Source organism: Centruroides vittatus, unplaced genomic scaffold (genome assembly GCF_030686945.1).
Source record: "Centruroides vittatus isolate TY-2023 unplaced genomic scaffold, ASM3068694v2 contig_976, whole genome shotgun sequence".
Lineage (NCBI taxonomy): Eukaryota > Metazoa > Arthropoda > Arachnida > Scorpiones > Buthidae > Centruroides > Centruroides vittatus.
Window position 1 is genome coordinate 422,467 of NW_027122649.1, and position 17,620 is coordinate 440,086.

The 17,620-nt window shown below is 23.9% G+C and overlaps 1 protein-coding gene across 1 annotated transcript in view; it reads right to left on the minus strand.

The window, feature by feature from the left end:
* LOC136985727 (protogenin-like) overlaps positions 1-17,620 on the minus strand; it is a 156,471-nt gene that overhangs the window by 106,842 nt on the left and 32,009 nt on the right. The window contains 2 exon segments of the mRNA XM_067283064.1: positions 12,676-12,853; positions 15,283-15,428. Of these exon segments, the coding sequence (XP_067139165.1) occupies positions 12,676-12,853; positions 15,283-15,428 (324 nt within the window).

The window sequence follows — 17,620 nt, forward strand, 5'->3', positions numbered from 1 at the left end:
GAAAAAGGAAATGTCCTTTCCCACGAAGGCATCAAATTCAGTTTTATGTATGTGCTACATGTAAAAGGTGTATGTATTTATTTAAATAACATATTTTCTACTTGATTAACCAGTTTAAAGAAAAGCATGTTAGAAAGCTTTAAAAACTATTTAACAGATAAAATAAATTACATAAATCAGTTTTTGTTGATTACGAAGTTTTATTTGATGTCAAATCAGGAAGTTAAAAGCGCTATCATGAAAGTGTGTGTGTTTTTATTAGAGCAAGGATGTTCTCTCTCTCCTAGTCGCTATAGAAACGAGAAGCAGGCTAATTTGACGAGATTGTTGTGTGATGCGGAACGCTATCCCCTCCGGCGCCTCCTGACCTTCGACCTCTCTCTCTAGAGCACTGAAGTTTATCACCATGGTGACATGTCATAGCAATACAACTGGACACAAGCAATTATAACAATTCCTAATTACACTTTTAAGAAAAAGCATCACACCTTTGAGATATAGACTAGAAATTTGATATATCATTTATTAATCTATGCTGTATTAAGTCATTTCTAAATGGAAGATATGGAAAATAATAATAATAGATTAAAGTTTATAAAAATCTAATTCCAAAAAACGGGATAGTTTATTAAATATCATAAAATCTCTTCTCCAAAAAACAAAAAAACCAATGATATGAGTATAATAATGATCAACAGGAATGAAACTCGAAGATAGGAGATCGCATTCAACCTGTAGGTGTCAGATTCAAGCCAGTTGATGAATCATTAGTTCTCCGTTAGGTGCAATGGAAACTGACAGAAGTGACTCTGGATAACCATGACAAGGTCGAGGCATTAGATACCCGTGGACACGCGCTGTCGGATAACACGATCTCAACGGAAACGACAATGGTATTAGGTTTGTTCTTTCCATTTCCGGTTCTCTACTCCCACAAGATTGTGAGAAATCGTGCGTTATGATGATGTACTATATAAACCAGTATTTCTAGATAAACTATATTTTCGTACTTTATCTAATTTGTTTTCAATTGTTTGAATACCGAAATGTACGCTAGACACCAATCGTTTATTTCTTAAACCAATAAAATATTTCAAATTAAAAAACTTTATGAATTATAACGTTTTTCATCATTCAACATAAAGTTTTTCGCCTTCAGCACAATAAAAATTTTAGTTTTTATTATAAAAAAACAAACTTTGCCATAAGCAATTCATATCTAGTTTAAATAATAATAATTAATCAGGAAAAAATTATACATATATTTTTTTTTATAAATCAAAAAATTCAATAAAAAATTTTACAGGATTAACGTTACATAAATTTTGTGGTATAGTAAAGAGATTTAATTGAATTAAACTTTAAAAATTTATTAAAGTGGAATATTTTTTTGAATTTACATGTACACAACAGCATGCAATTTTTAACGTTATTACTACATTTTTAAGTACTGTATTTAAAAATAAAATTTTAAATAATTTGCATAACTATACATAAATAATGAATTGTTGTGAAATTTAAAACAGAAGTTGTATAAGTTTTCTGTTTTTAAATATCATTATATTTCTCTTCATTTTTCATTATTTTAAATTTACTTTCATACAACAATTTATTTTTATTACACATAAATAAATTTGTATGCCTAAACTTCGTATGAATAAAAATGAATCGAATATAATATTAAATGCATTTACTAATAGTATTTTTGATTTTAAAAATATTGTAAAAAAAAATTCTGGATATAAAAACATAAATCACCGTTTTGTTTTTTTTTTAACAAGCCCATTAATATATAACTAAAAACATCGATAATGTTAAGGGCTTGTAGTAATACCATTCTATTATCGCAACTTGATAATGTAACAATTAATGCAATATAATAATCAATGTTTTCATTTCGTCAATAGTTCATCACAGTTAACGCGAAAGAGCTCATACTCATGGACACCTGCAACACTCTTAAACAAGCAGTTTCTATCAAGGATGAAAGGGAATGCATTTTTCTTTCTTTCTTTTTTTTTTTACTTTGTCCAAACTACAGTATGTAAACATAAATTAACTCATCTAAATCGCGTTACTTTGAGAAAAAAAGTTATTTTTGCACAACAAAATTTGTTAGTATACAAAGGAGTGCTCTTTGAATTTTTACTTCATTAAAAGCGTTTTAATGCGGAAAAAAATTTTATTATTATTGCTACTAAATTAATATTAACTGGACAATTTTCGTAAATTTCATATAGCTATAATATATATGCGCTAGTTTATAATGTTATAAAGAGAAATATATATATTTGGTTTCTTTTAGAATAGGATTATAATTCAGACGGTAGCTAAGATATATTTTTGATTTCTTGAAGAAAAATGATTTAGTCTTTTCTATTTTAAAATCCAGTTTTCTAATAATGTTATGATGTTCTACTTACAAAATCATAACAACAAAACTGCACAACATCACGCAATAAATATTGGATTTCTGCTAGCAAAAAAAGGGAAGAAGAAAAATGACAAACATGATTGCTTTATCCTTTGATGTGTCTGCATTTTTGGCTGAAAATTTCCTATAAAATTATATAGTATATATTTTTCTAATATTTTATTTTTTTAAACGAATTGGAAGTTGTTAATGTTGAGAATTCTACACACATCACATAAATAATAATAAACAGAACACTATAAATTATTCATTTTACACATTATACTCTAACAAATTACTTTATCTGGTGTTAGTTAGTTTTTCTTTTTAGAATTTACTAGATTTCCATTAAAATGAGTACCCATTATAATAATTGAATTGCATTGAAAGAAAATAAACTGAATAATGTTTTAAAACTTTGAAACAATCTGTCACAAAAAAATAGAAAAGGGAAATAAAAATAGTTGTTTCACAATATATTGATTACTAGTTTATTTTAAAAATGACATTTTAACCAAACGTTATTTTCAGATCATAAAAATAATATATAAAGGCCTATTTTCAAAATATTTATTTTGGATGATAATTAAAATACTAAAATACATTTAAATTATTTTTATTGCTATGTTTGCATTTTATAGTATTTTATGGAGGATTTTATATACAACACATAAATAATAATGTCATTGCAAAGTTTATAATACTTAAAAGTACTCTCTCAAAAGATTTAAAATTTTTTAAAATATATTTCTAAATTATCACGCAATAATATCACCAAATATATAATAAAAATTTGCATTTTTAATCGTTAAGACAATTATTTTCTATAAGATCTTAACATTTATTAAATTTTAATGCCTTTAATGAACAACTTTTAAATTAATTATAAATAAATTATAATTAAAAAATTAAGCCTGTAATTTGTTTATTTGTTATTCAAGAGCTTTAACACTAAGATACAGGTACAGGACATAGGTACAGATACAGCTTTAACATAAGATACAGGTAAATTATTTCAATAAACGATTTTTTACGAACAAATTCTGATGAATTTCCTTAAACCAACGAAAAATATCAATAAATCTACTTTTTTTATGTCTAATTGTTCTAACAATAGAAAATATTGATTTATTATAAAAATGTCATTTTAAAATAGATATTATTATAAGATAAAAATTATAATTTAAATAATTTCATTATACTTTCTAAAATGATTAAAATCTATTTTTCTTAGTGTTTATATTAATAAATCAGTCAATGTTAGATAAGAATTTAAATAATAATAATAATCATCATCATCAATTAATTTTTTAGGTAGTAAAATTCTCATTTATAAGCCACACGTTCCTTAGGAAAGATAAATATCATTTTATCAGAATTATATATAGTAAAATTCCTAGAAATATTTCAGTTCCCACGTTCTATTATTACTCTAAACGCCCAAGTAGAAGCGGCAATGTTAAAATAAATAATATTACAAATGACGTCATTAGTTGCTATGGCAACAGGTAGTTAATTTTTTTTCTTTTCCTTTCCTTTTTTTCACGAATGATCAGAAAAATTGATCAGTGAACATGACTATCATTATGGAATCGTTTTTTTGTTCATTAAAAGTAACAAGTGCGACAAGCAGGGGTCGTTTAAACATAAAATTATAATACAGAGACAGATGAAAGCAGAGAAGAGAGTGGTAATAGTGTTGTAGTAGTTGTAGCAGCAGTAGTAGTACGTAGAAATAGTCTATGTAAAACAAAACGTATGTAACAAGCTACTAAAAATTAATTAATTTTAATGGTCTGTAACGAGCAATTAGGCATTAAAAGACAATTTGCTGAAGCAATATTTACCAACAGATAGGATTTCTATATTTTTATACAGATATTTTAAAAATATATTTTTGTAATTTTATAGGAAGTCATAAAACAAATGCCTAAGGCAACTGCATATAAAATAAAACTTACTGGATATAAAATAAAACAAACTAGTCAAATTATGTCATGTAAATATATAGTTCGAAATTAATTTTAACTGATTATTATATTAGTAATGTTTAACAAGTTAAAATAAATGTTATATACATTATAAATATAATTTTAATTGTTAGTAATAAACTTAAATCTGAAAATTTTATTTATTTTTTGTATTGTATTTAACTTTTATTTAATGAAAATAAAGTATTTCCTGTTACTGAGAATTATAAGCCACGAGTTGTTAATAATGGCTATACAAATAGTAATATCTCTACTGTGTAAAACCCACTATTAGCTTCTGCAAATACCGTATATCAGGTTGAGTTTCCTGCAGTTGTCATTCATTGCTTCCAAGCAAACATTCTTACAGAGAATTCTGTTTCTTCTACGGTTTACTATACGCATTGAGACTGTGACTCATTACTGAAACAATTCATTCATATTATTATTGTTTCAATGCATTATATCATTATTTCTTTCTTTTATTTATTTAGTTTGAAAAAAAAAAGAAAAAAACAAGTTTTGTGCCATTACTACGAGATTTAGCCAAAGGCTTTAAAGATGCAGTCATGTTTTAACATAAAAAAATAAACAAAACAAATACTCAAAAAATTGAAGATCCACAAATTTAGAAAATTTTTTTCTCTTTTTTTTTCAATAATTTTTTTCGAAGATTAACTAGTTTCCTGTTTAATCTAAATTTATGTATTTTGATTTCTATAGATATGGTAATTTAAATTATTTTCAACCAGATAAACATTACAAAGTTTATTATTTATATAAATAGTTTTTAATGTAATAGATATGTATCATTCAAACTAACATATGTTAAGCTCGTTTCATCTTAATTATAAACTCTAACAACAGGTTATTTTGTATTTAATTCTAATTTATAATATCAGAAGCTTTGGTTTCATTTCATTTATACTTGATATTAATTGGCCATATATGAAACTTTTTAAAAAATTAAAGTATTAATATAAAATTTATAACTAAAACTTTCAAAAATGTCTTATAAATGGGCATTTGATATATATATATATATGCATTGCATATTTCCTAAACTAATACAAATTTTAAAAATCCAGCAACAAGTTGCTTAACTTTCCCGGAAACATTTAAAACTGCGTGTGTGGCACCATCTGTTATGATTTTATTTAAAAAACTTTTTATATTTTTAATTATTGTAAAATGCCAAAAAGCTTAATTTTTAGGGTAGATATCAGTTTTATCAAAAAATTCTAAATGCTAATAACGAGTAAAATCGTCATTAAATCCGACCTTACTGGAGATACACGTGACCGCCATTATCTTCTCACCTCCTCGATCTGTAATCACCAAAATTTAATAGCATCAATCGCCCTAATAAACAAGCTTCCCTGCAAAATTTCAGAAATTTTCAACAAAAAACACAAAAGTTATTAAGCTTCAAATAGGGTAAACAAAATCGTGTCCCCACAGAAACACAAACATCCATACATACAGAAAAAAACCCGAATTTTTTTCATTTCTGGACGTTTCAGGTACCCAAAAATGTAAAAAAAAGTTTGGGGAGTCATTTTTGATCGATCGCTATACTTTCCATCTGTTATGTATAACATAATGTCTTTTATTTCCCGGCTATGTTTTTGAAAGTAATTGTATGATAAAATCGAAAAATAAAATTCATCTTAATTCACTTACTGTAATTCTAAAATTTGTTGTCAGTTTACTGTAAAATAAATTAATGCGTTATGATTGATTCTACTTAACAGTGACTGATTTTAAACTCTGTAAGAATTAAAATATATAATTTACATATACAAACGACTAAAGAAAAAGGAATTAACAAATACAGCAGTATACGGTAGTTAGGTTTTTCGAAAGACTAAATTTCTGTAAACAATATATACGCTCAATTTAATTTTCTATTTTAATTAAAATACGTCAGCTGATAAAATAATTGAGAAAGTTTAACAATTACAATTTTTTTAATGATAAAAACAAAAAGAATATTCGTTTTATATACAATACACATGCAAAATTATAATAAACACTTGTTCATATCAGTATCCATAATTGACGAAACTTTTTAGAATAAATTCACTTAATAATGAATGCACGAATGAATGCAAAAGCTGAAGAACAAACGAGTGTTTTGAAAATACGAAAACTAATATTTAGTTATTTTCATTCAATACACATTTTTATTAAATAAATGCAAGTCATATAATGACTTATTCTATTTATATCAAATAATAAATTTTTAAAAATTTTATTTATTAAATATTCTGTTATTTAATGGATTTTTTGAAGAAATAACCCACAATACAGTAAAACCTAATATTTATAATTCTAATTATAAATATACTGTTTAATGTAATAATTGTAAATCTTTGTATGTAGTTTTACTGATTAGATCTATGCTTAATTAATTTTATGTAAGCATTACAATTTCATAAATGAAATATTTTGTTCTGAAAGATGGCCACAGTTTTTCTTTATATCTTATGCAAATTTGCACATTTGCACAGTTTACAACTTTATAAAATTAAAAAGAGAGGGTTATAAAGAAAAAAGAACAAAAAAATTTAAAATAGTTTCATTTGTAACGATAAAAGAAGAGATTTTCATAATATCAAAATCTTTTCTTAGTATTAGCATTAACAAATTGACATCATTAGCTCTTATGTGTTTGTTCTTGGCCAAGTAACAGCTTCGTTTTAAATGTTTGTTATTTCAGCTATTTATATCGTAAATAACACAAAAGGCGAAAGTTTAGTACTATAACAAGATAAAATGCCCAACATAAAAAGCTATTTAGATAATTTCCTGTCGAAAAGATGCCAAAATTCAATGCGATGTTTTATTACTTCTAATTAAAAGTATTTTCCATAAATGTGCCGAATGAATGAATAAAATATCTGGCTATAAAATTAAAATTCGATTTAATTATTAAGTTACGCTTGAAAATAGTTGAAAAAATTTAAAAAACATCTGATAAAACATTGACCATCACGGTACATTAACCAAAAATACAATTACATCGATAGAGCGTAGCATATAAAACTTTATGGCAATCTAAGCTTTCTGGTTATTACTTTTGAAAAATATATTAAGAAAAGGAAATATAACTTAAGAATATCATATGCTATTTATAGATTAAAATCAGCACGATTTCGGAGATCCGGAATGAATTCCGAACAAGGCTTATTGCCCTATTTTCTTCCGTTAGTATGCTCGATTAGTTATAAAACTCGAAAATTGCCGGTTCTACTTCAATAAAAATTACATTAAAAATTGATCGAATTCACTACTATATCTAATTTCAGTCCTCATTTAAAACCAATGCTCTGTTTAATGATTCCGAACTTGATGCTAAAACGGAATATTTGAACATTTAATCTTACATATTAAAGGACGAACGACTTGTAATTTGGGATAAAATTTCATCATTAATTCAGCAATATCAGATTCTGAATTTATATAAAACTGGCATTTGATGCTATTCTTACTCATATAAAACCTACAGTGAAGCAGTTAAAAATTATTTCATGTTCTTTATCTTCATCTAAAATAATGCTATTTTATTAATAAACACTATTTTTTTGTTTTGTTCTTTAATTATGATGTTCGTTTATTTAAAAAATAATAATCTGATTTGTTTTTTTTGTTCAACTAAAACCAAAAAAACAAATAATAAATAAACTTCCAATTTAATGAAGATCTTGCAAAAAAATTTTAAAAAAAAGGGAAGTCAAAGTATGAATTGAAAAAATTTATATATAAATTTTCACGAATAAATTTTGAGAACAGATTCATGTTATTTCTAATTATAGTTTTTATAGCAAATAAAAAGTAGTTTTCTACACTACATAAAAACTCATTGATTGTTTGCAAACAATAAAAAAAAAATGCTTTGTTAAATATAGCCTAAGGCACAATTCTAATGCTCATTAAGATTGCTTCCCTTCATCAAATGAACAAAATATCATGAAGTTAAATCATCATTATTTGTATTGTTAGAGAAGTACAATAAATATTTCTTTTCCTTAAATATAACTATTAATTTACAAGAAATTTAAGGTTATGCTTAACAAAATTACTGCTATAATCCTCATTACAAAGTAATTATAATAAAAATTGAATCAATATCAGCTTAAAGTTACTAATTTTGAAAAAAAATAAGAAGAAATCTGTAATGTAGCAGTATATTAAAGGGTTTAAAAATAACAAAAACTTTACTATATAGTAACCATAAATTGTTATCATCATTATTTCTTTTTTCAGAACTAAATGCAACGTTTAAAAGCAAGATTATAACAGTTTTTAAAGGATTAAAATCTAGTAAATACTCTAATGGAAGATTTAGTTTTTTTTTTTTTTTTTTTTTGATAAAATATAATTGTGACTTAATAGTAGAGTAAAAGTTTATTGTATTTTATTTATATTTTAAAGATTTTTCCATTTATTAAAGTTGCTTTTATCTGAAAAACTTTCTTTATATTTTTGTTTTTCAATTTTAGTGATTTATGAACCTTTAGAAAGACAACAAGTATCTGTTTAATTTTAAAAAGTTTATTAAGCTGTATTTACTTTAAAAATAGAATATTTTTTTCAATTATTTTCATTAAAAAATAAACAAAAGCAATAAAAATTATTCAAAATATAATAAAATAAATTTTATATTTAATTATAATTTGTAAGCAGAGATTTTTAAAAATAATTTAATCTTTTCCTACTTTGTTTAAAGTCATCAGAGTTTAAATTTTAATCTTTAAACTGATGAATATTCCTTAACTTAATTTCTTTCAGTTAATGATGGTAAAATTAAACATGGGATATAATCCAATTAAAATGTTAAAAACAAACAAAAAAAAATGTTCATTGTTTGTTACAGTATAAATTTTAACTAATTAACTTAATTAAAAGTTGTTAATAATCATTTTAAACATTAAAATTTAAATAAAATAAATTACTAAAAGTTTAAATTTAGTTATTTCTTAAAAAGAGAAAATGATTGTTTGGATTATAATAACAGAAAATAATTATTCTAATTATACTTAATACAATAATTGTACAGTTTCTAAATACTATTATCTTTAATTAATATATAAATTAATTACAAATATTTGAAAATAAACATATTTTAAATTTTTTTCCTTTATACACATACTTAGTAATATAAAAGAAAAATTAGGAATAAAATTAATAAATGCTAATGTATCACAATTTTTTAAAATAAAATTACTATTTATTTAATTTATTATTTCATTTCTTTACTTATTGTAAATAAATAAAATGTAATAAAAATTTAAAATAAACACATTGTATTTACATTTTGTATAAATTTCTAATACAATTTATATTTAAATATTATACATTTTTCTTAAAGGAATTTAAGTTTATTAAGATAACTAAAATATAACTTTAAAGCGATATTCTTTACACAATTTACACAAATAAGTAAACATTATTTAATAAAGTATATTATACTTTATTAAATACTTTCTATTGAATATTAGAAATTAAAATCTGACAAATACTGATGTTTGAAAGATGTACAAATAGCTAATTTGAAGTTTATATTTATATCTTTAAAATATTTAAAATATTTCACCATAAAGTATTTAGTTAAAATGGTATTTAATAAAACACAACTTTAACTTGAACAAAACAAAAAATCAGTGTCCTTCAATAAACAATTTAAAAAGAAGGAAATGTAATATACTATTAAAATTTATTCTGGTAATTTATGAAGTATTTCCTATCTTACATTCCCTGAAATACACTATTTTTCTCTTATGAATTTACAAAATTAAAAATTAAAAAAAAATAAAATTTATTGCAGGTAATTATTTCATATTTATGGTTTTTCAAGTAAAACAATTTCCTGTTTATTTTTTTTAAACTTGAAAAACATATAACACATTAAGTAGTCATTCCAACTTGCAGATGCAGCATATTAGAATGAAGAATTTAATGTGTTTGTTAAAAATAATAATTAATGTAATCTAATTTATATTTGAATTTAATTGAGGAAAAATCATAATTTAAATTTTTGTTAAATTAATAGATATTTTACTCTTAGGTAAAAATTGATAAAATCTTACAGGAAAAGTCATTGATAATTAAACAAATGTTTCGTAGAAATTTGAAGCTTAATGTTTTTAGTTATTCTTAAGTGCCAAGTTTTCAGGTGTTTTTAGTCTTCTAATAATTAAATAAAAAATATTATTTTAATAGACATATAAATGAAGCATCTTTATTTTATATGCTTATATTATTTATAATGTTATGCAGAATACTCAGTTTCAAAAATATATTATCTGTATAGTTGTTTTAAAGGAAAAAATTTAATCTAGCCTTGAATTTTTACTGAAATAAATATAAATACAAATCATGATAAAATAATTTATTTGTTTAAAATTTAGATACACTAACAACAATCAAATCTTGATATTATGACAGATAACTGTACTACTATTATATATCAAAAATTTATATCTTCAAACTAACTTATGCACTGTAAATTTTTATGAATAAATGTAATTATTATATGGAACTACAATTTTTGAAATTTATTACTATTTTGAAATAATTTTTCACATCTCAAAATATAAGAATGGTGAAAAATGAAAATTTATTTGTTTTATTTTTATTTTTCAAATAATTCCTAAAAAGTACAATAATTATCTCCTCCCAAAAAGTAAAAAAAATAATCCTAAATATTTTAATAAATTATAATTTGTACCAGTGTTAGAAATATTTTATATGTAATCAATTAATTAATAATATTAATAATACACTTTCAAGGATTAACTCCTTTTATCATAAGTTAGTTACAAAATAACAATATGTTACATATAAATAAATCTATGAATACTTGACAATGACATTAATATAATTTTGTAAACAAAATCACAAATAAAAAAATGTTTTAATTTGAAAAATTATAGAAATAATTAAATATCTATAAGCTATATTAACCTACTTCATTACGCAATTAAATAATAATAGTATGTTTATTTTTAATAGTTATATATAACTTTATGGAAGAAATGGACATAAACATAATAAAGAACAAATTACATAAATGTAATGCATATTTAAACATGACTAAATATCAAAACTAAAGATAATGTTTCAACTAAAAGACCATAAAAGTTCATTTTTCTTCTTGAAGAGATGACATATTTCAGTTTGTTTTGATATGCTAATAAGCTTTGATAATTATATTAATTTATATTCTTTCTGGTATAAAATAAATACATCTGTTAAATTAAATTCTATTTTTTCCATTCTCCAAAGCTTTATGTTAGTTTATTTACAAGGTAATATTCATCTAAGCAGAGGAAATGCTACAGGAGGAAAGTCATAAAAATTTTCTGATATCATTATGTAAAAAGTCAGTCATCCGTTTCTACTTGAAATTTTATTGTCTTTATATCTCAGATTAAATATCATTATGCAATAATAAAAAAAATTATTATACCAAACGATTGAATCATTGCAAACAAATGGTTAAATTTCGGTGAAACACTAAAGTATTCACTATTAATAAAATCGATTTTATTGATAAGAAAACAACTTTATAGCTTTTTATTTTTCTCCTTTTCCATGTTGCAAAATAAAGAAGAAAAAAAAATTGGTATAAAGCAAAAAATAAAACATCATTGATATTGTCAAGTCAAAAACGGGAACGTGAGAGATAGAAAGAAAAAAATATTAGATATCATTAATTATATTCGACACGAGGTATGCTTTTCCATCCATTATTCATATAATAGAAATGAGTTCTGGACGGTGTTAACCCGGGCCCGGTTGGCAAACAAAAGAAGGGCTTAGCAAACCCTGTGACGTCATAAATAGAACGTCGTATGCGTCTGCACAGCTGAAAACGTGACGTAAGGGAGGGGAGGATAAATGAGCCTGAAACTGCAATTGTTACTGACTTTGGAGGATGGAATGGAGGGAAAAAAATCAATTCTGTAAGAATGAGAAAAATCTAAATGATAAATTGCAGCTTCTGTATTTCGTTCCAGTCACTACATTATTAAATAAAATAAAAGGACTAAATTTTCATAAAGTATAGCATAATTTAACACAGAATGGAAATTTTAAAGTCATATATAATTTCTTTGCTAACACTAATTAATAACGAATACAATTAAACATTATAAAAAAAATAATAATACATACATACATCAAAAATACAACAAAGTATCCACAAAAGTAAAAATAAATAAATGGAATAAGTTTCACCTAAAGTAAAAGAAATAAAGACGAATGCACTAATGTAGAAATACTTACGTGCTACAATGACTCGAATAGTTCTGCTAACCAAAGTTCCTACATTGTTGTGTAAGAGGCAAGTGTAATTTCCTTCATCACGACGTCCATGGTTCTTCTTTTGTCCTGTAATCCTATCAATAACGAGAGAACCATTCTCTAGCACATATTGGTGTTTATTCTGTTCCAACTCCTCGCCCTGCAACAGTCAAGTAGATTTATTGTCGTCTTTTATAAATTGTTTGTTGCTGAGATTTCCATATTTATTAAGCCTATTAACTAAATTAGGCAACGTGCAATCACGAATGTTAATAATTTATAAGAATATTTCATTGTAAGGTAAAATATTCAAGTCTACTAGAAAATTTAATTTTGCACGTTTCCTACATTAAATTGAATAATAATCTTCATTTATGTAATGATTTTATCTGCATTCAGAAATGGCTTGGTTGCGATGAATAACAAAAATCTAATAAGAATCGCCCTATGAGGGAGGTAATGCGATCAGTTTTGCAAGCAATTAATACAACCAGACGCATTTAAATATTTTTAATAGCGTTTATAACTTATAGCCTTTAGCATAAGCAAACATTTCATGTTAAGTAGTGTTAAATTATATTTTAAATTAAACGTAGATTAAAATTAAAATTAATGAATATAAATCAATTGAAAATAATTATATACAACATAGCAAAATAAAATGATTAGCATCGTTTTTTTATTTCCATTTTTATATCGGTAATACGTTATATTATTAGATGTCATTTAATAATATTGCTTTAATTAATTTATATTGACTTACAAAAGGATAAATCGAACATAACATATACATTCTTTTTTATTATCGGCAAAAAATAATTACGTATTTTTTGTCTGTCAGATTACCGAGAATATCTCACGATCTGGAAAAGTAGAATTTTGAGAATTTTTTGGGAGGGTTTAAAATTTTCATGGAATGTTCCTGTAGGTTAGTCTGAAGAAAGTTGCTAGCATCTACACAAAAACGCACCATATATATATATATATATATATTAATTTATTTTCTTGTACAAAATACAATTTAAATCATTTTAAAATTTAGTTTTAAGATTACATAAATTTTATTTGTATATTTATTTACTATTTGATGACTTTGAATTTATGCTTCTCTAATCGTTTACGATTATAAATGAAAATAACTGTAAATATTAATTATTAATTTAAATGACCGATATAGAATGCCTGCTAATTAAAATATTATAATAGTATTAAGTGTTCAAACAATATTTATAATTACGAAATGTTTTACCATGATATATAAAGAGGATTTATCCCAGCATTTTTAAAGCAATATGACAGTTGTTTAAATTTATGCAGAAAATATACTTTACTATAAGTTTGGTGTTTAGAAAGAGAAAAATTTTAAATAGAAGATACAAAACAGTCTTTAATATTTATTTTCATGTGATACATGTTTTCGACATTTACAACAAACGACGTCCTATAAATTCTTATATAAATTTTTATTTTATTTTATAGTAGACGTTCCGTTTAAACTTAATTTTCCAATTTTAAAAGTTAACTTGTATCAAATTTCTACATTTTCTGTACAGCAATTATTATTTATTTATTTTCAACAGGACCTTTTATAAATTATGAGTCCTACGTCTTACGTTATGTAATAACTTTTAACTTATCTCTTGTTTACATAGCATAAATCACACTTCTATAAGCATGTATACAAAAATTAATTTAATATCTTTTTTAAACATTTTAATTAGTAATGAAACCACAAATTACATGATTAAATATGCCTAAAGCAATTTGCATTTAACTATTTATTTTATTTTAAACAAATAAAAGTATTATTTTCCTTCATTTTAATTTCCAGAATAACAACAAAATACATTATTATTATTTATGATTATATTTTAGGATCTCCTCTTATTGACGTAAATTTTTACGTAATTTCTAAAATTAACTATAATTAATAAATTTTCCTTTTGTGTGAAGTTATCATTATTTAATGAACCTTTACACATTTTCTGTTATAAAAAGTTTATTTGCAATATTTGTTAAAAATTACATTTTTAATTTTGTAATATTTAATAAAGTAGAGATATTTAAATTTTATATTAAAAATTAATAAACCGTTCAGCATAAAAAATAATGCCTTTAAATGCACAAATAAATTAATTAATACGAAGAATTTATTATACCTTGAATTTTTATATTGTGCGCGCTACACAATATAAAAATTATCTATATTATCCCATATAAATATGGAATTATCGTATATAGCACAAAGAAAGTGTTCTAATGGAATTAGCAATTTTTTAAAGCGTAAAATCCGGTTTAAACATTGATAAAAACACTTAATGAGTTTTATTTATAATTCAATGTCAACCTCACTTAGATAATCATTTGAATTCTTGAGATTAAACCCTAATTAAGTTTTAGCATAATAAAAAAAAATCGATTTAAAATCACTTAAAATTTTAAGCACAAATGTTTGTTAGGCATTTCTATTAAGTTAGATTTATAATCATAACAATAGTATTGAATTAGCAATTCAAATTATTTTAAAACAGGATATTAATAGCTTTATATTGTTATTATACATTAAATTTATTAATTTCGTTGTTATACCTCATATCTCCAGGTGATACGAAGTGGGCCATACTCGCTCTCTGAGTAGCCGGTACAATTGAGTAGCAGAGGTTGATTCCTTTGAACTATGACCTCCTGGGGTGATAACTGAGTAAACCCTAGACTGAGATCGATAGTCAGGGTTTCTGGAAAGAAAGAAAAATCAATTATGATGTGTGACACATACATATTACAAAAATAAATAAAAATATATACACACATAAACCATTATTTTACCAGTTATTGGTAATAAAATTAGTTTTATTGGCATTTGTATTCAGAGTGTACGTCAATCAACAGAAGGGCCAAAACGAAGAAAGAAAATGTCTATCTTATCGAGCATAAAAAAGGAATAAAAAAAACCGTTATCTACGTTTTTTTAAAAAGAATACTAAGTTGAAACACGCCGTTTTTGCGTACACATCGTTGCTAACAGTCTCGGCAAAGCGTACACCATTAGAAAACAGAAGAAACCCTTAATAGACTAACAAAGCCGGTATAAAACTACATTATCAAAATTACATACAGACAACGTCGTTAATATCCTACAACTGACTCCACGACCTCCGTGTTTTGGCAAGTACCCAAAAATGGCAATGTTCCTTCAAGGCAAACTTCCTATCTCATTACTGCTCACATGAGGACCATATATTTGAATCGACGATGGAAGTCACTTCACATCTTTCGCTTCAATTAATCTAAAATTAATATGAATTTATTGATCCACGCATACAATTGCAGCAACTCAGTTACAGACCAGATACAATGCCACTCACAACTGAATCAATTTTCATTAGTTAATACCAAGCCAATTAGATAAGAAATTTATTCAAATTGTAACGGAGTATTTTTATGGATTTTTCTGACTTTATCTTTAAAATAATAAAAAAAAAAGTAACATAAATTTTCGAAAGGGCAAGAAGGCGAAATAAATTCATATTTCAATTATAGAAACTAATTGTCTACGCAAATTTAGCTCTTATAATTGAAATAACACCAATAAAATATGAACTGTCAAATTCATAAAATAATATTCAAATTTTTAATACTGTATTCGAATATTTCTTATTAATATTTTAAGCACATTTATAAATGATTTTAATAGTTTAAAATTCCGTCATTTTCTTATAAATGACTACAACATTTTGTTGTTTATAGACCTACAAGGTCTATATAACAAGATGTTTACAACTTTTAAATAATAATATCCATACGTTATGAATTATTTAAATAATACAGCAGAGCATGTGTTTAACGTTTTATATAATGAAACAAACTGCACGGACTTTTAATGGCGTAACAATATCAATTAATAGTCTATTGTAACAATGTTACTGAACGTAACGTAAAAAAATTCTATATTTTATACAATGTTTCTAATTTTTTTCCAATTGAAAGACAATAACGTTATCCTAGATTACATATTAAATACTACAATTTATTTATTCTCTTCATTTAAATAATTTTTTAATTTATGATTTATTAATTTATAAATTAATTTTAATATTTAAACGTTCTGATAGAAATATTAGAAAATATATAAACCTATAACAATAAATAAACCCGATTAAACACAAAAATTATATTGACTTTGATGTTGAATTTTATATTTGAAGTTAGAATAACTTACTAAAAAGTAGAGAGTAAATAAATTGGAAGATAAGAATATTAACTTAAGATTCTCAAAATGAAAACTTTTAATTCTTTAACGTTTAATTCAATATCTCAATATTAAATCAATTCGCGTGTAAACATCCGAAGGAATAACTAGTTTCACTTATATCATTTGTAGCACAGTCCATACTTCACTTACACGAAGCTTGTAGTATACAAAATATAAATTTATATTGAAAATATATTAATCTTATCGACGAAAATGAATTAAAATTTTTAATGTATTTTTTAATGGATATGACTGAAATTTATTACATTCGATAATTTACAACCAATGTCTTATATAATAGTAAGTCTACTTTTTTTACGTACTACGCAAACTCAACTTTTTTGATTGCACTTAAAACTCTGTAATAAAACTTACAATACAACTAGCTTGACAGTATAATAACAACGAGAACTGAAACATGATAAGTTAATAAGAAAAGATGGATACAATCTTTCTTTTTAAACCCATAGATAGTATTTGAATGATGATGTGTCTAGTTTAAACATTTGAAAAAATTAAATATAATAACATTATATATGTATAAAGAGAGAAAATTACTTTATATAATTATTTTTAATATCGATATAAGAAACGCGAAAGATAATAATGTCTTTTAAAAAATTTCGATATTTTTTCCGATTTGATGAATGGCGAATGGAGAGTACTCGTATGCCC